The following is a 25,823-nucleotide window of genomic DNA, read 5'->3' on the forward strand; positions in this document are numbered from 1 at the left end:
AGGGAATCTGTCAGCAGGATTTCACCCCCCCCAAAACTATTTATATGAGCATGTAGCTCTTTCACAGACAAGTCTGGCAATACCTTTAAGTGGCCAGTCTACTCTTCCATTAAGGAGAAAGCAGCATTTAAATTCATGTGCAAATTGCGCTGAAGGACTATGGTAGATCCGAAGCCCCCTTCCCTACAGCTCTATTCCCCGCCCAGCGCTAACTCCTCTTTCTTGACTGAGCTCCATTGCCTGAAGTCACACAGTTTAGAGGCTGTCAGTCAAGCAAGAGGAGTCAGTGCTAGGCATGGAATAGAGCTGGAGTGACAAAGGCTTCAAATCTCCAATTTACTCAATTCCAGATTTCTCACTAATGGAAGAACAGACTGGCCATTGTAATGGTATTGCTAGACTTGTATCTGAATGACCTACATACACAAGTAAATAGTTTTGGAGTTGAAATGCTGCTGACAGATGTTGAACATTAATATTACTTTGTGTCCTGTGCAAAATATTACTACTGCAGGATTAATATAAGGATACATAGTAATGAAGCAAGCGGATATGATTGACAATAAAATTAGGGTATAAATTCAGTGTTGGTTTACAATATTTGATTCATAAATGTAAATAATACATAATATATACTACAGCCTATTAGAAGTCATGTCAGCAAAATTTTGAATGAAAATGTCAATGATGAAATTAAAGATCTATAGATATTTCATCTAAAGAATAGTAACATTTTCGAAGCAATACAAACCCAGGAGTATTATTGCATTACGACAAAAATCAGCTAGCGAATAAAGCCAAATGGAGGTTGATGCATCTCTAGTCTTAAATTGGGGCTACATGCAGACTTAGGCTGGTTTCACATTTGTGTTGGGCAGAGCTGAGGAGGGCTGCTTACTTCTTCCGTGAAGCCCCGCCCACTGCCGCACCTCTTCCATTCAGCTCCGCCTACATCTGCATGCGTCATGTGCGCCTATCTTTAACATTGGGTACACAGGCCATGCGGATGTATCCGCATGCGCTGTTTTGACGCTGCGGCAAGCGCAACAAATGCAACATGCTGCGTTCGGCGCAGCGTCAAAATGACGCATGCGGACGCATCCACATGGCCTGCGCACCCAATGTTAAAGATAGGTACACAGGATGCATGCAGATGTAGGCGGAGCTGAAAGGAAGAGGTGTGGCAGTGGGCGGGGCTTTACAGAAGAAGTATGCAGCCCTCCACAGCTCTGCCCAACACAAATGTGAAACCAGCCGTAAAAGGGTCGTCTCATGTTCCATCAGCGACTGCAGATTGCCACATGAATGCCAGGACACGTGGTGCCTACATCGCTGTAATGGCGACAGTGCAGGAGGAGAGTATAAGCTTTTCTTATTTTACTTGCACATAAGTAATGGACAAAATAATTATACAAAAAATTGCATCTGAACCTCCTGTTGATGTGGTTTGTCATAAATCTGTATGCAGCCCCAGCTTTAAAAGTTGACCTGCCCCCAGAGTAATTTACATTCATTCTTCCCATAATAAAAGTACAGAGAAAATCAACATGTTTCATTATACGTAATACTCAGACATAAGCCTGTCATACAGTAAAGCTTCCTAGTATGCAACTAACCTCCAGACCAGTCCAGTCCATCAATGGTTAAGTTAAACATATACAATGTTCTATCAGCTAATAACATACGTTTACTTTTTAATTAACTGCAAATCATGGGGTACAATGTTTGCCTGTAGTGTCCAAAGAAAGACTAGACAGTATGTAGTGTGTGACGACGACAATAGTGCAGTACATGGCATGGATGTATCGCACTGAGCGCCATCAACAGGACTGCGATTGCTTGCATCTTCTTCCTTTCTGTAATCCTTGGATTAAATGTATAGATAGTGTACATGTAAAAAAATGTACTGCTGGATATTAGAGGCACCCAATGCGATGGGCTTTATAATGCTATACTCGCTCATATAGCATGTACAAATTTAAGGCAACAATGTTCTATTTTTCTATAACAAAAGGTCACTTGGTGATATTAAAGAGAAAAAAAATTACAGCAAGGATTTAGAATTACTGCAGTGATGGGGGTATAAAAGATGCAAGTCACGAAACGTTCCATGCACTTGTATGAAATATGAGATTCCGCGCAGGTTATATTATAATCCATGACGGAATCACAGCTTTTTAGAAACTTGATATCAAGTTAGCAAGACTTTTAAGGAGACTTGATGACAAGGGCTTCCAGAACTTCATATTTTTGAGGGAAAAATGTATAGGACAAATTGGATTTTTCCTATCTGATGATATGGTGACCTGATTAACATTTTTCTTTATCCGAGCTTAAGACTTCTTTGGAAAACTTTACCTTATTCCAGGCTGACTGAAAGCCCCATACACATTAGACTAATGTCTGCTATAACGATATCCACGAGGTCGGCTGACAATCTAATGTGTATGAGGAGATGCCAACCGGGCATGTCCAATTTTGGACTGCCAATCACATTGTTCTCCAAGAGATAAGTCGGGGGGCGACTTTCTCATAGAAAACTCAGGTGCGCTCGGCTGAACGAGCACTAGTGTATGGGAGAGTCGGCAGAGATGGCTGCCAGCCGAACAATAGCCACCTTATGTTTATGGGGGCTTTTATTCACTCCCAGATGTTATCGGCTCCAATTTTTAAGGTAGAATGAATAATGTTCCTAACACTTGTAAATACTAAATATATGCAACAATATGTTAAACACCAAAAGGAAAGAGAAGATTTGAGCCTTGGACAGGAGAATAAAAATCTTTTGCTACCAACTGTTACAATGTAATTAATGGTGAAATATATTGTGTTCTCCATAACAGTCAATAAGAGGATTTCTTCAATGATTGTAAACTGCCAAAAAAGGAACAGTTTTACAGGTTTCATGGCCAGGATTAACATTTGCTCTCAGTTGATTTATAAATGTCATGAATTGATAAAGTCCTGGACAATATTACCTTATGCTTAGAACGTTTGGACATGTCAGTAATTTGGTGGGTGCTATCTGCTGCTAGAAAACAGACAATAAGGCTTGACAGTCATTATATCATCATGACATAAACATGATAAATTGATTATTTCAGCTCAACAATGTTCTTCAAGAAAGAAAAAAAAAAAAAAAAAAGTTTGGTTCAAACAGTGATGTAGCACATAAAATGCCCCTCAAACATTTTCTGAATGGGTTGCCTGCAAGAAAAAGTCGTGTTCTTAAGGGTGGTTGTCATCAAATTTTTGAAAGATTGTCAAAGAGAGGAAGAACATGTTCCACTAAAAATCTACAAAGTAATCAGAAGGTTAGCAGAATTGCCTGAAGCTACTAATCGAAAGCAACAGTTTTAAACCAAGTCAATCTGAAAAGCTCATACGTTGAAAACTGGAGAACACACAAACTTGGCAGTGTAGTAGACAGATTACATTTTATGAGACATCGCTAATCATTCGTCTGCATATACTACATACGTTAAAGAAAGAAAAGAACTTGCAGCCAGACTGTATACTCCTAGTAGAGCTTACAAGTAGCTGGTTGCAATGCTTTTGGAGATGATCCACACTTGAAATGCATGGTAAATGTGTAAATTTGCAATTAGCCAACGAACTGTAAGGTGCCACAGATAAAAGTGAAGTCATAACTCCACCTAGGTCCATAATAAAGCAACTAGAGAATAAAAACAGTAGTGGAGGAAACACACACATCCTTATCCATGGGGGTTAAAGAATCCAACAGTTTGGGGCTGAGGGGCATACATTATTTATGACTTGCAGTGGTGTAATGTATAAGGCTGGATTAAATCCATGGAATGATACCCAAGAATTCTTCTCAAAGTCTTGGTCAAATCAAGGATGGCCCAAAGATATTCCGACAGCATTCAACATTCTTGCTTGGAGGCACATCAATCTTCTGCATTTTCTTTAAAAGTTCAGAAGGAAGTTTCTCATAAGCAATTCTGTATTCATTGTCAAAGGCCTCTAAATGAAAAATACCAAAACATAAATATATTAGCTTTCTTGACGCCTGCAAACATGAACTTGTAAGTCAAATCACAAATCTTTGACCAAGCGTGGTCTGTTTACACAAAAGTACTGCTCTGATCTTTTCGCTGCCAAGGATCTCATACATGTCCTCACACGAAGGCACATCAGTTGCCAAGATATGTATAACTATATTTCAGGCTAAGTCGCGGCTAGTGCTAGAGCTTGTTTTAAAGATAAGAATCTCAGTTGTAAAACACCAAGATGGCACCTCTTGACGTGAGCCAGCCAGAACTGAATTACTTAGAAGGTTAAAGTAAGAGCTGGATGTATGACTATAGCTCTCACTTCCGATTAGATTTCAAATGGTGTTCTCAGTTTAGATGGAGCTTTGAGCTGTAAAACAAGACCAATGTAGACTCCAGCCACAATCCAGGCTGAGATATAGAAGTGACTCCTCCCTCTTCCACAATAGGACCAGTGAAGGAGGAGAGTGGTGCCTGTGGGGCAGTCTACAAACTGCAGGAACAGGAGGAGAATCTATAGTCATTTTTTATTGCGTTTTTATAATCTCTGAGTGCCTGTTAAATACAGAATTGCAGCACTTTTGCAGTTTGTTTTTGGCAGAGCGGTTTCTACAGGTGAAATAGGCAAAATTTGCTCTCTAAATAAACTCGCTCCTATCCTGTGATAATTAATCACCCTCCCTATGCCTAATTAAGCAGTTTATTGACACCTCCATTCACACATTTACCAGTATTCAAACTGTGGCACCAAAATCTCCCAACTGCATGCAAGGTTTAATTAAGAGTAAGCCTTTTACAAAGTCCATAACTGATCCTTAGAGTAAAATAAGTTGTCCACTTCCCTAATGATGAAAGTGGACAACAGCAAAAATAATTCAAACTTTTAGGCTATGTGCACATGCTGCGGATCCGCAGCAGTTTCCCATGAGTTTACATTACAATGTAAACCTATGGGAGACAGAAAACGCTGTGCCCATGCTGCGGAAAAAAATGCACGGAAACGCAGCGGTTTACATTCCGCAGCATGTCACTTCTTTCTGTGGATTCCACAGCGGTTTTACACCTGCTCCTATAGAAAACCGCAGTTGTAAAACCACAGTGAAATCCGCAGAAAAACCGCAGTAAATCCGCGATAAATCTGCAGCAAAAATGCAGCGTTTTTGCCCTGCAGATTTATCAAATCAGCCGCGGAAAAATCTGCAGAGGACCATTCTACGTGTGCACATACCCTAAAAATTCAAAATATATATATATATTTTTTTTTAACTCAAATAAATTTTTATTAAGAATAACATTACAATTGACATGTTACATTCTTGTTTTCAGTACAAAGTTTTCCCCCCAAAAGAACCCCGCAATAAGACAGCCCACCTTGTTTAATAGCTCCACACTCAAATCTATAGGATGACTATCCCCTCAGTTAGGACCATAGGCCACGTGTTATGTTTTCACCAATTCAGGGTCTTGATTCACCCGGTCTCTATAAAAAACCTTTCCCATGGCAAGCCACGGAGACCACAGCTTATTGAACATTTCAATTTTCCCTCTTTTCTGATAAAACCCCATTTCCAGTTTCAGGCCCTGCTTCACATATTGGAGGAATTCTCTTCTTGAAGGCGACTCGTCCTTAATCCAATTTCGCGCTATTACCTTCCGGGCCATATACAGCAATCTGGCAATAGCTGTCTTCAGGTTGTTATCCAATCCAATCTCATCCACGCACCCCCAACAAGCACACCATCGGGTCCCTTGGCACCGTGCATCTGTATGATCCTTCCACACGACTCAAAACTACCAACCAAAAAGCAGCCAGTCTCGGACACGTCCACATCATATGAAATATATCTGCATCTGTAGATTTACACCTCGGGCACTCAGAATCATCACGCAAGCCTGCCTTACATTACCACCTTCGGAGATTTGTAAACTCTGTGTATTACATAAAGCTGTGACAGCCTATACGGTTCGCTCAGAGACAGCCGTGGAACCCACTCCAGCACCGACTCCCAAGTTTCATTCTCCATTGGGCCCAGATCCCTCTCCCACTTAGCTCTCGCCAGTATTGGAAACCTTAACAGGAAAGTGTGCAACAAGTCTTTATAAAGAGTGGAAATAACCCCCCCAGTAGTCCCTTCACCACACACATACTCTAAGGGTACTGTCACACAGTGCAATTTTGATCGCTACGACGGCACGATCCGTGACGTCGCAGCGATCGTATGATTATCGCTCCAGCGTCGTAGACTGCGGTCACACGTTGCAATCACGGCGCTGGAGCGATGCCGAAGTCCCCGGGTAACCAGGGTAAACATCGGGTTACTAAGCGCAGGGCCGCGCTTAGTAACCCGATGCTTACCCTGGTTACCAGCGTAAAAGTAAAAAAAAACAAACCGTACATGCTCACCATCTGATGTCCGTCCGGTCCCTTGCCGTCCGCTTCCTGCTCTGACAGATCTGGCCGTACAGTGAGAGCAGAGTGCAGCGGTGACGTCACCGCTGTGATCTGCTCTCACTTTCCGGCCGGTAGACAGTCAGAGCGGGAAGCGGACGGCAAGGGACCGGACGGACATCAGATGGTGAGCATGTACGGTTTGTTTTTTTTTACTTTTACGCTGGTAACCACGGTAAACATCGGGTTACTAAGCGCGGCCCTGCGCTTAGTTACCCGATGTTTACCCTGGTTACCAGAGAACGCATCGCTGGATCGCTGTCACACACAACGATCCAGCGATGTCAGCGGGTGATCAAGCGGCGAAAGAAAGTTCCAAACGATCTGCTACGACGTACGATTCTCAGCAGGATCCCTGATCGCTGCTGCGTGTCAGACACTGCGATATCGTAACGATATCGCTAGAACGTCACGAATCGTACCGTCGTAGCGATCAAAATTGCACTGTGTGACGGTACCCTAACACTATATCCCTTTGAATTCTGATGCTTCCATCCCTATTCTGAGCTCCAAATGCGTGTCTCATCCGCAAATATTGATATTCCCCCGCAGGCCTGAGATCAAATTCCACCTGCAATTGGGAAAAGGATTTCAACTCTCCCTGCTCAATTATCTGATAGACATATTGAATCCCCTTGGCCTGCCACTCTGGTAGTACCCCCATTGCCACAAACTCCATTAAATTATTATTATGCCATAGCGGGGAGAATCTGTTCAGACCCGTAATCCCACGTATATGTTTTAGTCTACCCCACAGCTTACATATCAATAACATAGTCGGATACAATTTCCCCAAAGCCCCCAGGGAGCCACAGCTTACATATCAATAACATAGTCGGATACAATTTCCCCAAAGCCCCCAGGGAGCCATCCTCCAGACATTGTACTGCTGGCCTTCTTTTTGTCATCTTTTCCATTAATTGCTGTACCGCCCCGGACAACCATTCATGCACCCAGCCCTTTAAGTGCTGACTCCGGGCTGCAAGAAAATATACTTCAGGGTTAGGCAATGCCAAGTCCCCATCTTCCTTGGGTCGCTGAAGTGTCTCCAGTCTGATACGTGGATGTTGTCTCCCCCATACCAAATTCCAGAACAGGGAGTTAATCTGCTGAAATTTCCCGTGCGGTATCCAAACTGGCGCATTATGAAGAACATACAGAATCTTCGGCATCAAAATCATTTTGATAAGATTCACCCTGCCCACCACAGATAAATGCAGCTTAACCCAAGCATCCACTTTTGCCTTAAGAACAGCTAAGATCGGAGTCGGAATCCTATGTATGTAATCCATAACCGGCATAGATACCCATATCCCAAGATATTTAAATTGACTTACCACCTTCAGTCGCCCATCCTCCAGCAGCTCACTCCCCTCCTCTCCTACGTCGTCCACTTTAAACAAAATAGACTTACTCCAGTTTATCGTCAGTCCTGACAGTGAGCCAAATCTTTCAATAATCCCAATAGCCCCCCAAAGGAAGCAACCGGGTCAGCTAGAAACAGTAGAATATCGTCCGCATACAACGCCACTCGCTCTTCAATCATCCCATATTTAAACCCAGACACCTCGTCAGACTGTCGAAGTTTAGCAGCCAATGGCTCCACGGCCAGAGCAAACAAAAGAGGAGAGAGCGGACACCCCTGCCTTGTCCCTCTAGCTAATTGTGTAGTCCGTGATAACTCCCCATTCACCCGGACTCTGGCCATCGGCTGCGAATACAGCAGCCGAATCCAGGACACAAACCGCGAGCCAAACCCCATATATTGCAACACCTGCCAGAGATATCCCCATTCCACACTGTCGAACGCCTTATGGGCGGCTAAAGATGCAATAACTCTCTGGCCACAGTTATCAGACCTAAGCTGCAGATTCATAAATAGCCTCCGTAGGTTGACCGCCGTGGATCTATCAGGCATAAAGCCAGATTGGTCTGGGTGCACCAGGCCGGAGATTACACTTGTCAACCTCATCGCCAACACCTTGGCTAGAATCTTGACATCTACAGTGAGCAAGGAGATTGGCCGGTATGACTCAGGTTGCCCCAAGTCTTTCCCCTCCTTAGGAATCACCGCTATTATGGCCTCTCTCATGGATATAGGCAGACACTCCCTAGTCTTAGCCTCCTCTAGGACCGCCTTTAATCTGGGAATTAGCACCTCCCCCATATGTTTATAGATCTCAGCAGGAAACCCATCTACTCCAGGCGCCTTCCCATTAGCCATAGACTGTAATGCCAGTTCCTCCTCCGTGATAGGAGCCTCCAAGCCCTCTCTATCTGCATCACTCAACCTCAGGAGCTCCAGTCCCTCAAGGAACGCCACTGTGTCTCCCACCGTCCCATCCACCCGAGAGGAATATAGGTCCTCGTAAAAATCCGCAAAAACCTCCCAAATCTCTGGAGTCTCAGAGACACTCGTACCACTTCCGGAAACCAGAGAATGGACAAACGAAGTACTTCTCTGTGCAGAAGCCACCAGCGACAGCATGTGACCTACAGTTTCACCCTCCTGATAATAAGCCAGCTTCATGAATTCCCGCTTCCTTTCAGCTTTACCCAGCAAAATTTCTTCCAGATGACTGTGAGCTGCCTTTAATCTCTTCCCAGCCTCCCAGTACCCAGTGTCACCTCATCCTCCGCTGCCCTCAACCCATCAATCTCTGCCTCTCTCGACTTCCGCTTACATCTACTAATGTCTCTAAACAACAGCCCTCTTAAGTACGCCTTCATGGCTTCCCATACAGTAAGAGCATCTACACTCCCATCATTCAGCTCAAAAAATTCCACCAACTCCCGTTTTATCTTATCTAGATCTATACTGTGCAGCCAGTTAAGGTACCGTCACATTAAGCGACGCTGCAGCGATATAGACAACGATGCCGATCGCTGAAGCGTCGCTGTTTCGTCGTTGTGTGGTCGCTGGAGAGCTGTCACACAGACAGCTTTCCAGCGACCAACGATGCAGAAGTCCCCGGGTAAACAGGGTAAACATCGGTTACTAAGCGCAGGGCCGCGCTTAGTAACCCGATGTTTACCATGGTTACCAGTGTAAATGTAAAAAAAACCAAACACTACATACTTACATTCCGGTATCTGTCGGGTCCCCCGGCGTCCGCTTCCCTGCACTGTGTAAGCGCCGGCCCTAAAGCAGAGCGGTGACGTCACCGCTGTGCTCTGCTTTACGGCCGGCCGGCGCTGACACAGTGCAGGTGCAGGGAAGCGGACGCCGGGGGACCCGACAGACACCGGAATGTAAGTATGTAGTGTTTTTTTTTTTACATTTACAATGGTAACCGGGGTAAATATCGGCAATAGCGGCCCTGCGCTTAGTAACCCGATGTTTACCCTGGTTACCAGTGAAGACATCGCTGAATCAGCGTCACACACGCCGACTCAGCGATGTCAGCAGGTGATCCAGCGACGAAATAAGGTGCTGGCCTTCTAGCTCCGACCAACGATGTCATAGCAGGATCCTGATCGCTGCTGCGTGTCAAACACAACGATATCGCTATCCAGGACGCTGCAACGTCACGGATCGCTATCGTTATCGTTGTTAAGTTGTTCAGTGTGAAGGTACCTTAAGGGTGAATCTTCCACTCTCTCCTGTTCACGGCCCCTGTCCCCATCGGCCGAAACTCCACCTCAATTGGACTATGGTCCGAGAGGACTCTAGGCAAATATCTCACATCCCCCTACCATCATGTCCAACAGACGGTTGCCCAGTGCCAAATCAATTCTGGATAGAGTACCATGAGCCGGTGAATAACATGAGTACCCCCTTTCCCCAACATGCCTAACTCTCCATAGATCAGTCATACCCACTTCACGAATATAAGTCCCAAACGTAGTAATGTGTCCCACTGTCCTATTCTGGGAGTTTTTATTTTTATCCCAAAAGTCATCACATATATTACTAAGATCCCCAATAATTAGAAATGGTATCGGGCCCCAGCTTTCCACCCCCTCCAGCACCTCTCTAATTTTCTTACTTGAGTATGGAGGCGGAATATATATCGCCGCTATACACATCAACACTCCATCTATTTTGCATTGCACCACCACATACTGACCATCCACATCCTCCGATACCATCACCTCTTCATACTGCACTCCCACAGGTACCAACACCGACACACCCCTAGAGTACGTAGAGAAGGTAGAATGGTATGCCCTCTGTATCCAGCGCCTGTTCAATACATCCAACTTTTCCCGCACTAAATGTGTCTCCAGCAGGCATATCATTGAGACCCTCTGTTCTCGAACATACTGCAGACTTGCCGCCCGCCGAGATTTATCCGCTAGGCCTCTTACATTCCAACTCAATATTTTAATGCGGTCCCCCATCATACGGATCATCATCCTTTATAGTATCCACTTTTCCAAGTATGAGCTGTCTAATCCCTCCCACCCCCCCTACCAACTCCCAACTTGCCCCCCTAACCCACCCGATTCAACACATTCTACCTCTCATCAAGAGTGGGGCTCCACCGCCCATTGCGAACACTCTCCCTTACTTAACCCTCTCCATGCGCCTCCCGCTGCAGTAACAATCCGAATTTCCCCCAGTTTTTGTTTTTTCCAACATTCCAACTTAAAAAACACATAGAGAAATTACCAAACCAATTTGCAGTACCCGGCATAACCCACCTCCCCCATACTTATTAATCGTTACTATCCCCTCCGGTCAATCACTCAATATGGCCCAGCCGAGCCCTCAACAGCTGCTCAACCCTTTAACCAATGTGCCATTAAACACAAATCCCTCCTCCAGCAACAGAGAAACAACTCCTGTCCGATCATGCCGAGATGTCAATCGCCCTTTCCCTTAAGTTTTTTCGCATTAGTATCAATCCACTGGGTAGCGTCCTCTGGTGTCAGGAAAAAGTGGGTCTTATCAAAAGCCACCAGTCTCAATTTTGCGGGGAACAGCATAGAGTATTGCACTCCTAGTTCCCTCAGTCGTCTCTTAACCCCAGTGAATTTCATCCGTTGTTTCTGAACTGCAGCAGAATAATCTGGGTAGATGGCAATCTTTTGACCTCCAGCCGTCAGATCCTCCATTTCTCTAGCCTTTCTGAGGATAATGTCTCTGTCCCTGTAGTTCAGTATTTCGGCAAGCATGGTACGGGGATTCGCTCCTGGGGCAGGGGGCTGCGGTGGGACCCTATGCGCTCTTTCAACAGCAAATACTTTTGTCAGCACTGTGCCCCCAATTTTCTCCAGCAGCCAGCTTTCAATAAACTCTGTGGGGTTTCTCCCCTCAGTCTTTTCAGGCAGCCCCACTATACGTATATTATTACTTCTGGATCTATTTTCCAGATCCTCATTCTTGGCAGCGAGCTCTGATATTGCTTGGGCGAACTTTTTCTCAGCTTTTTGCAGTTTAACTATGTGGTCTTCTGCTGTGCTCACCCTCTCCTCCACCGCTCCCATACGTCTGTCCATCTTTTGCAGGGCTGCATTAATCTGTGCTGTGTCCCCTTTTACCTCCTGCATCTGCAGGGCTAGGGAATTCAAGGATTGCTGGCACGAGGATATCAGCACAACAACGTCTCTGAGGGTCGGCTCCTCTTTCTGCATTAAGCCTTCAGGTCCCCCCCCTGCCCCCACCATGCTGCCTCTCTCCTTCCCACTCTGTACCTCATGCTGTGCAGCCAGGACTGTATCCTCCTCCACCTTATCAGCTCCAGCTCCTTGCTCTGCCTCCTCCACAGCTTCCACTCTGGCATACTGCTTAAGCTTCGCCACCACCTCCATACGCCGTTGACATGCGGCGTTCTCCCTGACAGCTTCTTCTCTGACCTCGGCGCCATCTTGGCTGGCTCCTGCATCGCCAGCACCTGCATCCTTCTGCCTCTGTCTGGTCATTGCCTCTGATGCCGGATCCACCACTCAGCACCGCTTTGCTCCCCAGACCTTCAGCTAACCGGTTTGTGGCAAAAAAGTCCGGTAATCAACATTTGCACAGGATATTTGTCCCTTTAGCAGCGGGAGCACTCTTCCCTGTGTCCACTCACATGGCCAGCTAGGACACGCCCCCGACATTCAAAATATATTTTAACGATACATGATAACCTAAATTACTGCACCTTGTCAGGGACTTTAGCCTAATGCTAACGTAAATTTGCGGAGTGAGGTTAAAGCTCCTGAAATCTAGGACCAGGTTGGTGGTTTGAAACTCTGGAGGAAGCATAAGCCTTCATCACTACTTGTATCTTCTATTTCGCAGGCCACGTAGCACTTGATACACTAGGCGCGATATGTAATGTACACAAGTATCAGCACTGTTCATCATTATGTAGGACTTGGAGATCACAAGATCCCCAGTTGTCTGCCATCATAGCAAGGATGCTGGATCCATGTAGACCCAGATCAGCTCTGCCAGTCACAGAGCACTGCAGGGCAGGGATAACTGAAGCTACTTTGGAATTCCCAGATAAGTTTATGGAAAAATTGAATAATATAAGGAAATAAAAAAAATTTCCACAAAGATCTTTTATGATCTCTTGAGGGACAAATTGGACACAAAAAAAAATGTACCCGAGAAAAAAAAAAAGCATAGAAAAAAAACTGAGAAAAGTGGTCATTAATGCCTTTGCAGGCCTGGTCTTTATGGCCTTAGTTTGTGTAGCTATTGAATACAATTGCATATAATCTGTTCTAGGAATCCGCTTTCCCTTCCCAATAAACTAACTTCAAACTGTACTTACCAATATCAATATTTTCTCGCCCAAGAGCAATCAAAGACAGGTATAGGATTTCTCTGTAAATGCTCCTAAAGAGATAAAATAAGTAAGCATATACAGTAAGATTCAATACGATACTATAGGGTCACCAGCAAAGACGATCCCAAGCCTTACCTTTGCCTTTTGCTGGCTGAAGTATATTTCTGCAGCAACAAGCTAATAGGCCTAAGAACATCATTGTGCTGGATACTGAGTGTTATGCTCTCAAGCAAGTGACAGATATCTTGCAATTCTTTGGGTACAGGAGCTCCTGTCTTCTTTATAGATTCTTTAAGAGAGGAATAAATATTATAGATCAGTACAAAACAATGTAAAAAAACCCCCAAACCCTTGATGTTTCATCATGTTTGCCATTAGTGAAATGTTCCAGACTTCCACAATTCAGAACGGGTTTTCTTTGAACAGCAAATCAATTCCTTTGCTCCCAATTCCTAATGTATGGGCACTTAATTTCAACCCTTAAAATGTTTAGATTTGTGAAACCCGAGCCACTGACCACATGAATCAGACACGGACTACACGCTTGCAGCCAGGCACATGTCACTCTGGAGCGCTGCGGTATCTCGGAGCAAACATGTTTCACTTTCTGCCCAGCTCCAGTTGACTGCACATAAGAAGAGACCTGCGAGTCAAAGGGATTGGGGAGGAAGAAACCGGATGGAGACCCGCTTTGCTGAACTGGACGCACCATATAATAGTGGGCCCTGTATATTCTTAGTATGCACACGCATCATTGGGTGACGTGTGCTCCACCATGAAGAGCTTTTGTCATTTCGCCACACATTTGAGTGTCACTTCCTGTGGGATGGCACATTTGTCACTGATTGCATGCATTACACTGTGGAACGCACACATTTCCACTCGCCCTCATATGCCTCTAGGTTTTGTGCTCTATAATTTGTATACAGATACAGTATAATAATTACTTGGCATCTAAATGTAATTAGCATTTCTACAATGGCAGTGCTCATTGGTTCAGAGTAGATTAAATGTATTTCTAACGATCACTCCGTGAGAAAGCTTAGGCGAAACATATAACAAGCTTAGAGTAAACTATAACCATTAGTGATGAGCGAATATACTCGTTACTCGAGATTTCTCGAGCACGCTCTGGGGTCTTCCAAGTATTTTTTAGTGCTCGGAGGTTTAGTTTTCATCACTGCAGCTGAATGATTTACATCTGTTAGCCAGCATAAGTACATGTGAGGGTTGCCTGGTTGCTAGGGAATCCCCACATGTACTTATGCTGGCTAACAGATGTAAACCATTCAGCTGCGGCAAGAAAAATTAAATCTCCGAGCACTAAAAATACTCGGAGGACCCCCGAGCATGCTCGAGAAATCTCGAGTAACGAGTATATTAGCTCATCACTAGTAACCATTTATTGCAAGTGATAATTCTACCAATTATTGCAAAACAATGGGGAGACAAAAAGCGCAATAGGGTCTTATCCACGTTACATAGAGGAGAATATACACCAAATTTGCTCACCTGGTTAGGATGAGATTAGAGCATGTAGATAGCGGCTGCTGCAGATCCACAGGTCTTCACCGACCAGAGAAATTAATGTCTTCAAAAGGAGATTTGTAGTTAAATTTCCGCGCTGCCGCTAAGTTGAATTTCAGGAGAGTATAGTTGATTCACAGTGGTTTTATTCAACGCGTTTCAGGGGTCTCATGCCCCCTTCATCAGGAAATACCACACAGAATATACAGGCATCACAGGTATAAATAGTTTTGCTAGGTTAAAAAAATGAGCTCCACCAGGTCAGATGACTCAGTGTCAAAGTTCAATGATAACACACCATTAACAATTCAAACGATTAGAGAGGTATATACAATGACAAAATACAATGACTTCTTTTATGTTTCTAGACAATAGTTCCAAATTTGCAACATTAAGGAGGAAATTTAAAAAAAAAAAAAAAAAAAAAAAAATCTCTACTTAAATGGACAAGAACCTGTAAGAAAAGGAGCTACTCCAGTTCAGAAGCGAATGCCTTACAGATGAACTACCGTGTGGAATCAACAAGTTGATATTTTCTTATTGTGAATCCATTGGAATCTTTACATTAAATGTGGAATAAAATCATGTTTTATTATTTTCCATTAAAAAATATAAATATATATATGAAAATTAATTTGTCGTGGTTTGGGGTGATCTAAAATTACGAAAATTATAATTAGTGAGTTTAAAATTGCGTCATGTACATAAGAGTAACAATTTAAGCAGCAAACCAGCGCTCGAAGTGAGCGCAGAAACAAATTAGGTAGCCTAAAACCACAAGGCTTAAATGAAATAACTGAGGTTTTCATCTGAATAGTACATTTTTTTTTTTCTCCACCCCCTCACTTTTATATTTTTATTTATTTATATATATTTAAAGAAACTACCAATGTTTTATCTGAATGTGTAGCCCTCCCCCCTTTTTTATGAATTTGATATATCTATATTTATATTTTTATTGATATATCTATATTTATATTTTTATTGATATATCTATATTTATATTTTTATTTGTATAGTTATGATTGATTTTTTAATCCTTTGTGCTGTGAGCCACTTAAGATTTAAATTTACATTTTCATTTAGGATTATCTTGGAGTCATTCATTGATATGTTTAGTTGTAATTTCCTCAAACTCCTCATGTGGGCATAGTCTGAGTCTGCCCTGGAGAGGAGCGTTTTCACTCCTTTATTACATACAAATTGTCTCCATCACAACTGTGTCCTGAATAATGGTTTTTGACTCTTGAGATTAAATCCAGGGAGCTGGTGCTGATTGTGGCAGCTTCACAGGGTGTAATGACCCCTCCCGACAGGAGCACTTAACTCAATCATCCTTTTCTCTGCTGCCAGGCGTCCCAGTTTATCTGCTGTTCTTTGAGGTCACCGAGTGCTGTGTATTCATTCATTCCCCTCCCTTGGCAATGTTATATTGTCTCTTGTTAAATATATCTATTATTGGTCCTTGGACAGGTGAAGTGTCACTTTCATTTTGTTTCTGCGCTCACTTAGAGCGCTGGTTTGCTGCTTAAATTGTTACTCTTATGTACATGACGCAATTTTAAACTCACTAATTATAATTTTCGTAATTTTAGATCACCCCAAACCACGACAAATTAATTTTCATATATATATTTATATTTTTTAATGGAAAATAATAAAACATGATTTTATTCCACATTTAATGTAAAGATTCCAATGGATTCACAATAAGAAAATATCAACTTGTTGATTCCACACGGTAGTTCATCTGTAAGGCATTCGCTTCTGAACTGGAGTAGCTCCTTTTCTTACAGGTTCTTGTCCATTTAAGTAGAGATTTTTTTTTTTTTTTTTTTTTTTTAATTTCCTCCTTAATGTTGCAAATTTGGAACTATTGTCTAGAAACATAAAAGAAGTCATTGTATTTTGTCATTGTATATACCTCTCTAATCGTTTGAATTGTTAATGGTGTGTTATCATTGAACTTTGACACTGAGTCAGCTGACCTGGTGGAGCTCATTTTTTTAACCTAGCAAAACTATTTATACCTGTGATGCCTGTATATTCTGTGTGGTATTTCCTGATGAAGGGGGCATGAGACCCCTGAAACGCGTTGAATAAAACCACTGTGAATCAACTATACTCTCCTGAAATTCAACTTAGCGGCAGCGCGGAAATTTAACTACAATTCTACCAATAACATGTAAAAATATCACTACTACTACCACCAACCAGGATTGTGTGAAAATAAAAAAGGAATATTGCTTTCAGTATTAAAATGCAAATTGACAAAAAAATAAACAACCTTATCATTTAGAAAGCTGTTTCCATTAAAATGCTATTTGTTAAAAAAAAGAAAAGAAAAAAGAAACAGCTGAACATATATTACCAACATTTTGACTAAACAATATTACCTATAGTCCGCCATTTCATATAAAGAGCCTCTCCAGGATCTTGGTGGAGGTTGACATTATCCCATAAAAGTTGAATGTAGACAAGTTTGCTGTCTTGGGATAGTGATGACTGTGGCACCTAAAAAAAAAAAAAAAAAGTCAAGTTATCCATTGAACGTTGAGTTTAAAATTTGTTCATAGAGAGTGCATTATAAATAATGACTGAAGTAAAACATTGCCATTTCCATTTCATTATTAAAAAGTTACAACAGCAGCTAAGTATTAACACACCTGTTCACCTCCATTGCAATGTTCAGATGTCAGGATAAGTCCAGGCAGATTGCTTGGTAAATCCAGTCTCCTGAAGTACCATACCAAGTTCCAGAATATGATTGGATGCTGATTTATAAATGTGGATGTATGGATAACTTGCTCACCCTCATTTTCCAGCAATGATTCCAGTTCTTTGCGTAGTACAAGAGGACTAAGATATGGGACTGAAACAGGGGCAGGGTTGTGTCTCTTTTCCAAGGGATCCTATAAAAAAAATTGAAAGTATATTTAAAGCAGTGTCCCACCATGTAAAGCTTCTAGCCAGGGGAGAAAGTATAAGTGTATACACTGGTGACACTCAGCTGTTTGTGTGAGTGAACACATTTCCCTGCCTGTTTGTTTTATCACAGGAGAAAGTGTTTTTGTATTTCACCAGACGCGTTCTCTTTTAGGTCTTGCCGTGTCACCAGTATAGTCACTAAAGCGTTCTACATGGTCGGACGCAGAAAATAACAGTAAATAGCAGGGAAGCATAAGATTATGTGAGGAAAAGAACATTGTTCTTTTTTTTAACCACATCCAATTGTGGAATAATTCTTAACCCCTTCCCGACGGGCCCCTTTTTCGTTTTTGTGTTTTCGTTTTTCGCTCCCCTCCTTCCCAGAGCCATAACTTTTTATTTTTCCGTCATTATGGTCATGTGAGGGCTTATGTTTGGTGGGATTTGTACTTTTGAACGACACCATTGGTTTTACCATGTCTTGTACTAGAAAACGGGAAAAAAATTCCAAGTGCGGTGAAATTGCAAAAAAAGTACAATCCCACACTTGTTTGGGCTTTTTTGCTAGCTTCACTAAATGCTAAAACTGACCTGATATTATGACTCTCCTGGTCACTACAAGTTCATAGACACCTAACAGGTCTAGGTTATTTTTTATCTAAGTGGTGAAAAACAATTCAAAACTTTGCTAAACCCCCCCCCCCCCAAAAAAAAGCGCCATTTTCCGATACCCGTAGCATCTCCATTTTTCGTGATCTGGGGTCGGGTGAGGGCTTACTTTTTGCGTGCCGAGATGACGTTTGATGCGTAATGATACCACTTTTGTGCAGATATGTTCTTTTGATCGCCCGTTATTGCATTTTAATGCAATGTCGTAACGACAAAAAAACGTAATTCTGGAGTTTCAAATTTTTTTTTCTCACTACGCTGTTTAGCCATCAGGTTAATACTTTTTTTTATTGATAGATCGGGCGATTCTGAAAGCGGCGATACCAAATATGTGTAGGATTGATTTTTTTTTTATTGCTTTAATTTTGATGGGGCGAAAGGGGGGCGATTTAAACTTTTATATTTTTTTTTTATTATTTTTAAAAACTTCTTTTTTTTTTTTTTTTTTTTTTTTTTTACTTTTGCCATGCTTCAATAGCCTCCATGGGAGGCTAGAAGCTGGCACCACTGGTCGGCTCAGCTACATAGCAGCGATCATCAGATCGCTGCTATGTAGCTGAATTGCAGGCTTGCTATGAGCGCCGACCACAGGGTGGCGCTCACAGCAGGCCTGCATCAGTAACCATAGAGGTCTCAAGGACCTCTATGGTTACCATCCTGATTCTTCCCCGACCCCTGATCATGTGACGGGGGTCGGTGATGCGCTCATTCTCGGCCGCGTGGCCAGAAGTGGTAGTTAAATGCCACTGTCAGCGTTTGACAGTGGCATTTAACAGGTTAATAGCGGCGGGTGAATCGCGATTTCACCCACCGCTATTACGCGCACATGTCAGCTGTACAAAACAGCTGACATGTCGTGACTTTGATGTGGGCTCAGCGCCAGAGCCCACATCAAACGGGTAGACACGGCATGCGCAGTACTAGTACAGCGCATGTCGTGAAGGTCCAAGATATACTGATTAAAATGTATTTTGTTCGAGGGACAACCCTTTTAAAGTGCCTATGGAAACACTCGCCAAGGAAAATGCAATAGCAGGAAAGTCTGGGTAATATAGTACCAAAAATAAAAGACAGAATTTAGAGAACACAAAATATAATGCAAGAAAATAAAAAAATAGGGAAATGGAGGGAAAGATTATTTTTATTTAGTAAATGAAAAATACTTTAATTGCAAAAATGTTTAACAAAGTGTAAATCAGTAATACCAAGAGTGAAAACCTGCATGATGTAATAAAAAAAAAAATGAATAAAAAAATAACCACACTTGACAGAGTCAACATACCACCACTTCTTGCAGGCTGTTCGGTAGACTGACAGTGGATACACCGTGCAATGGCTTTTGGGGCAAGTCAAAATTCTGGAAAGGTCCTCCCACACTATGACTCCTTGTTAATGAAGCAACTCTCTTTGTTGCATTGTTGCTCTTCAAATGTTTCAGTTTGTCCTCACCATGACTATCACTGGAATAAACATAAAAAAATAACTGGTACAGATCACTGAAAAAAATATATAAAAATTAAACATTCCAGTGTCCCAAGTCTACAGCTTTTATTTTCGCTCTGTGCACCTCTCAACAGAAGAGGTAGTAACAGCAACATGTATGTCAGTTTTTTAATAGGTTGCTTTGAGGTTCATAATCTCATTTTCTCCATGATATTTCTGATATATAAGACATAATTTAAAGAAGCACTCCCATCAAAGTTTCTATTCTCTTAATATACTGCAGTCATATTATACAGTGCTGTGTACTTACAATTGCTCATTTTGGCTTTCTACCCAGCTAATTTTTCTCTTTTCTCTGCTCTATGTAGAAACAGGAAGTTTGTTGTCCCTGCATTTATCATTCCCCTCTTCAACTCCTCCTGACCCAGCTCCCCCCAACCTCACTAGGGACTTTTGGAGTGAGTTATGACTTGTGCGGGGAAAATTGACCTCATGCTTCTACATAGAGCTCAGAAGGATTCAGCTAGTCAGTTTTTAATCGTGTGATGTCATAGACCTAAAGGAAAAGGGAAAAACTTGCTGGGTAGAAAGGCAAAATGAACAATTGTAAGAACACAGTGCTGTATAATATGATGACTGCAATATATTAAACTAAACAATTTGATGGGAGTGCTTTTTTAAAAGTACAGTACAATATCCACAAGAATCTTTATTCCACAATTATAGAAGAAGTCTGCAGATGATTAAAACAGTAATAAGTCGTACAACTTATGGTTAGATGGTTAATGAATTGTAGCTTTGGAAAACAAGAAATTAGTATTACCTGTTATCAGTAAATTTACTCGCATGTGTTGCTGCTGCGAGTGGAGATGAAGAGTCTGACAAGTTAATCAGGTCACTAGAAGGAAGGACAGTTTTCATTTGAGGCTGAGAAGTCTCAGTGGTTGTCTGATGGTTACTGCTTTGTAGGCTGTCACCCGAATTACTTGGCTTGAGAAAGAAACTGATAGAAAGGAACACAAAAATATAACTTATATAGGATAAGCATATGAGGAAAAAAAAGATGCCAGACTTTTCAATGTTACAGAGACATACCGTATATACTCGAGTATAAGCCGAGATTTTCAGCCCAAATTTTTGGGCTGAAAGTGCCCCTCTCGGCTTATACTCGAGTCATGGTTGGCGGCGGGTGAGGGGGAGAGAGGACGGTCACATACTCACCTGCTCCTGGTGCTCCTAACGCTGTCCCAGCCTGTCCCATGGTCTCCCGAGCTGCAGCTCTTCCTCTATTCAGCGGTCACGTGGTATCGCTCATTAAAGTAATGAATATGGACTCCACTCCCATAGGGGCGGAGCCGCATATTCATTACTGTAATGAGCAGTACCAGTGACCGCTCATTACAGGAAGAAGCTGCGGTACCATGGGACAGGCAGGGACAGCGTCAGGAGCAGGTGAGTATTTCATATTCACCTATCCGCGTTCCATCCGCCGGGCGCCGCCCTGTCTTCCCGTCCTCTTGCTGTGACTGTGCAGGTCAGAGGGCGTGATGACGTATGAGTGTGCGCGCCGCCCTCTGCCTGAACAGTCAGTGAGGAGAGACGGGACGCTGAGGAGCAGCGACGAGAGGTGAGTATGTCATTTTTTTTTTATTGCAGCAGCAGCAGCATTACATGTGGCACAATGCTATATGGAGCGTCTATGGGGCCATAACTGCATGGAGCATTATATGGGGCATCTATGGGGCCATAATGAACTGCATGGAGCATTATATGGAGCATCTATGGGGCCATAACTGCATGGAGCATTATATGGGGCATCTATGGGGCCATAACTGCATGGAGCATTATATGGGGCATCTATGGGGCCATAAAGAACTGCATGGAGCATTATATGGGGCATCTACACTCACCGGCCACTTTATTAGGTACACCATGCTAGTAACTGGTTGGACCCCCTTTTGCCTTCCGAACTGCCTCAATTCTTCGTGGCATAGATTCAACAAGGTGCTGGAAGCATTCCTCAGAGATTTTGGTCCATATTGACATGATGGCATCACACAGTTGCCGCAGATTTGTCGGCTGCACATCCCAAAGATGCTCCATACAAGGCAGGATGGATCCATGCTTTCATGTTGTTTACGCCAAATTCTGACCCTACCATCCGAATGTCGCAGCAGAAATCGAGACTCATCAGACCAAGCAACGTTTTTCCAATCTTCTACTGTCCAATTTCGATGAGCTTGTACAAATTGTAGCCTGTTTCCTGTTCTTAGCTGAAAGGAGTGGTACCCGGTGTGGTGGTCTGCTGCTGTAGCCCATCTGCCTCAAAGTTCGACGCACTGTGCGTTCAGAGATGCTCTTAGGCCTACCTTGGTTGTAACGGGTGGCGATTTGAGTCACTGTTGCCTTTCTATCAGCTCGAACCAGTCTGCCCATTCTCCTCTGACCTCTGGCATCAACAAGGCATTTCCGCCCACAGAACTGCCGCTCACTGGATTTTTTTTCTTTTTCGGACCATTCTCTGTAAACCCTAGAGATGGTTGTGCGTGAAAATCCCAGTAGATCAGCAGTTTCTGAAATACTCAGACCAGCCCTTCTGGCACCAACAACCATGCCACGTTCAAAGGCGCTCAAATCACCTTTCTTCCCCATACTGATGCTCGGTTTGAACTGCAGGAGATTGTCTTGACCATGTCTACATGCCTAAAGGCACTGAGTTGCCGCCATGTGATTGGCTGGTTAGAAATTAAGTGTTAACAAGAAGTTGGACAGGTGTACCTAATAAAGTGGCCGGTGAGTGTATGGGGCCATAAAGAACTGCATGGAGTATTATATGGGGCATCTATGGGGCCATAAAGAACTGCATGGAGCATTATATGGGGCTCCTGATTCAATATGGATATTCAAAAACACAACCTACTGATGTCTCAATTAATTTTACTCTTATTGGTATCTATTTTTATTTTTGAAATTTACCGGTAGCTGCTGCATTTTCCACCCTAGGCTTATACTCGAGTCAATAAGTTTTCCCAGTTTTTTGTTGCAAAATTAGGGGGGACGGCTTATACTCCGGTCGGCTTATACTCGAGTATATACGGTAATTTCCATATTTTTTTTTTTTTATTAAAAGCGACAATCCTTTATTATTATTTATTAAAGAGGACCTCTCACATGCTCCAAAAAAATTAAATCAGCTCCTCCGATTCTGACACTGTATTGTTTTAACGCTGCAACATTCGATAGCAGAAATATTCATATATTCACAATATTTGTTTCTTCCGAAGCGCAGTGTATGAAAGTTCTGCTGCAGTCTAACTTTAGAGTTTCTTCAGAGTCTTCTCTGGGGGCGTGTGCTTTCACGCCTCTTCCTCAAACGTTGCCAATGACATATTTTGAAACTGATCTAGCAGTCTCAGATGCTGCCTAGCTGTGACTGGCAGCTTCAGAAAGGCAGGGATGAAAGCACATGCCCCCAGAGAAGACTCTGAAGAAATGCTCAAACTCTGAAGAAGCACTCAGACTGCATTGCATCACTCCATTGCAGAGATAGTCACATTTGTAGTACTACAAAAGTGATGGAGTGAAGCAATGCAAAAGGAACAGGGCTGAAGAAACAGAGCTAAGAAATCTTTACTGGATACTCAAATCCTTTTTTAAGCAAGTGACAGGTCCTCTAGGAAGCAAACCATTTAATAGTTTTAGGTAGCAAGTACCTATTCCTGTTCAGTAGGTATTAAAGGGAACCTGTCACTAGGTTTGGCCGATAAGAGATACGGCCATCACCTTTCAGGGCTGATATACAGCATTCTATAATGTTTTATATCTGCCCCCAACCCGACCTGTAAGAGAAGAAAGATAACTTCTTATACTCACCTGCGGGGCGGTCAGGTCCAATGGCGTCGCTGGTCTTGGTCAGACGCCTCCCATCTTCTTACGTTCCCCGTCCTCCAGCTTGCTTCGTTAGGATGACGTGTCCCTTCGTCATCCACACAGCCTCCTCGGCACAGCGCTCCGGCGCAGGTGTACTTCTCTGCCCTGTGGAGGGCAGAGCAAAGTACTGCAGTGCGCATGCGCCAGGGCGCTTTGACTTTTTCCGGCACCCGCACTGGAGTACTTTGCTCTGCCCTCAATAGGGCAGAATACGCCTGCACAGGAGCACGGTGCCGAGGAGACGCGTCATCCACACGAAGCAAGCAGGAGGGCGGCATCGCAAGAAGGGAGGAGCCGGACCGGACTGCCCGCAGGTGAGTAAATACAAAGTTATTTTTCTTCTCTTACAGGTCGGGTTGGGGGCAGATATACAGCATTATAGAATGCTGTATATCAGCCCTGAAAAGTGATGGCCGTATGTCTTATCGGCCAAACCTGGTGATAGGTTCCCGTTAACCCCTTTCTGCCAGCTGACGGAATAGTACGTCAGCTGGCAGATGCCCTGCTTTGAGGTGGGCTCCGGCGGTGAGCCCACCTCAAAGCCGCGACATGTCAGCTGTTTTGTACAGCTGACATGTGCGCGCAATGAGCGCGAGCGGAATCGCGATCCGCCCGCGCCCATTAACTAGTTAAATGCCGCTGGCAACGGCATTTAACTAGCGCTCCCGGCCGCGCGGCCCGCACCGCTGACCCCCGTCACATGATCGGGGGTCAGCGGTGCATTGCCATAACAACCAGAGGTCTCCTTGAGACCTCTATGGTTGTTGATGGCCGATTGCTTTGAGCGCCACCCTGTGGTCGGCGTTCAAAGTACACCTGCATTTCTGCTACAAATCTGTACTTCACCTCTATGTAGCAGAGCCGATCGAGTTGTGCATGCTTCTAGCCTCCTTTTTTTTTTAAAAAAAGTGTATAAAAAAAATATATAAAAGTTCAAATCACCCCCCTTTCGCCCCAATCAAAATACAACAATTAAAAAAAATCAAACATACACATACCGTATATATTCGAGTATAAGCCGACCCGAGTATAAGCCGACCCCCCTAATTTTGCCACAAAAAACTGGGAAAACGTATTGACTCAAGTATAAGCCTAGGGTGGAAAATGCAGCAGCTACCGGTGAATTTCAAAAATAAAAATAGATGCTCCATACCGTTCATTATGGCCCCATAGCTGTGCCATATAGTGCTCTGCACCGTTCATTATTGCCTCATAGCTGTACCATAGAAAGCTGTGCCATATAGTGCTCTGCACCGTTCATTATTGCCCCAGCGCTGTACCATAGAAAGCTGTGCCATATAGTGCTCTGCACCGTTCATTATTGCCCCATAGCTGTACCATAGAAAGCTGTGCCATATAGTGCTCTGCACCGTTCATTATTGCCCCATAGCTGTACCATAGAAAGCTGTGCCATATAGTGCTCTGCACCGTTCATTATTGCCCCATAGCTGTGCCATATAGTGCTCTGCACCGTTCATTATTGCCCCATAGCTGTGCCATATAGTGCTCTGCACCGTTCATTATTGCCCCATAGCTGTGCCATATAGTGCTCTGCACCGTTCATTATTGCCCCATAGCTGTGCCATATAGTGCTCTGCACCGTTCATTATTGCCCCATAGCTGTGCCATATAGTGCTCTGCACCGTTCATTATTGCCCCATAGCTGTGCCATATAGTGCTCTGCACCGTTCATTATTGCCCCATAGCTGTGCCATATAGTGCTCTGCACCATTCATTATTGCCCCATAGCTGTGCCATATAGTGCTCTGCACCGTTCATTATTGCCCCATAGCTGTGCCATATAGTGCTCTGCACCGTTCATTATTGCCCCATAGATGTACCATAGAAAGCTGTGCCATATAGTGCTCTGCACCGTTCATTATTGCCCCATAGCTGTGCCATATAGTGCTCTGCACCGTTCATTATTGCCCCATAGCTGTGCCATATAGTGCTCTGCACCGTTCATTATTGCCCCATAGCTGTGCCATATAGTGCTCTGCACCGTTCATTATTGCCCCATAGCTGTGCCATATAGTGCTCTGCACCGTTCATTATTGCCCCATGGCTGTGCCATATAGTGCTCTGCACCATTCATTATTGCCCCATAGCTGTGCCGTATAGTGCTCTGCACCGTTC

At 43.4% G+C, this 25,823-nt stretch overlaps 1 protein-coding gene across 4 annotated transcripts in view; it reads right to left on the bottom strand.

The window, feature by feature from the left end:
• Window positions 1-1,862: 1,862 nt before the first annotated feature.
• The window catches only part of DENND4C (DENN domain containing 4C), a 186,574-nt gene continuing 162,613 nt past the window's right edge, over window positions 1,863-25,823 (bottom strand). For all 4 annotated transcript variants that reach the window (XM_077249748.1, XM_077249757.1, XM_077249741.1 and 1 more), the window contains 7 exons: window positions 20,581-20,760; window positions 19,597-19,774; window positions 17,384-17,629; window positions 17,114-17,231; window positions 13,326-13,479; window positions 13,176-13,240; window positions 1,863-3,987 (listed from right to left, as the gene is read on the bottom strand). In XM_077249748.1, the coding sequence (XP_077105863.1) occupies window positions 3,851-3,987; window positions 13,176-13,240; window positions 13,326-13,479; window positions 17,114-17,231; window positions 17,384-17,629; window positions 19,597-19,774; window positions 20,581-20,760 (1,078 nt within the window). In that variant the 3' untranslated portion in view covers window positions 1,863-3,850. The remainder of the gene's footprint in view (window positions 3,988-13,175; window positions 13,241-13,325; window positions 13,480-17,113; window positions 17,232-17,383; window positions 17,630-19,596; window positions 19,775-20,580; window positions 20,761-25,823) is intronic.

The sequence above is a fragment of the Ranitomeya variabilis genome, chromosome 1, assembly GCF_051348905.1.
Source record: "Ranitomeya variabilis isolate aRanVar5 chromosome 1, aRanVar5.hap1, whole genome shotgun sequence".
Lineage (NCBI taxonomy): Eukaryota > Metazoa > Chordata > Amphibia > Anura > Dendrobatidae > Ranitomeya > Ranitomeya variabilis.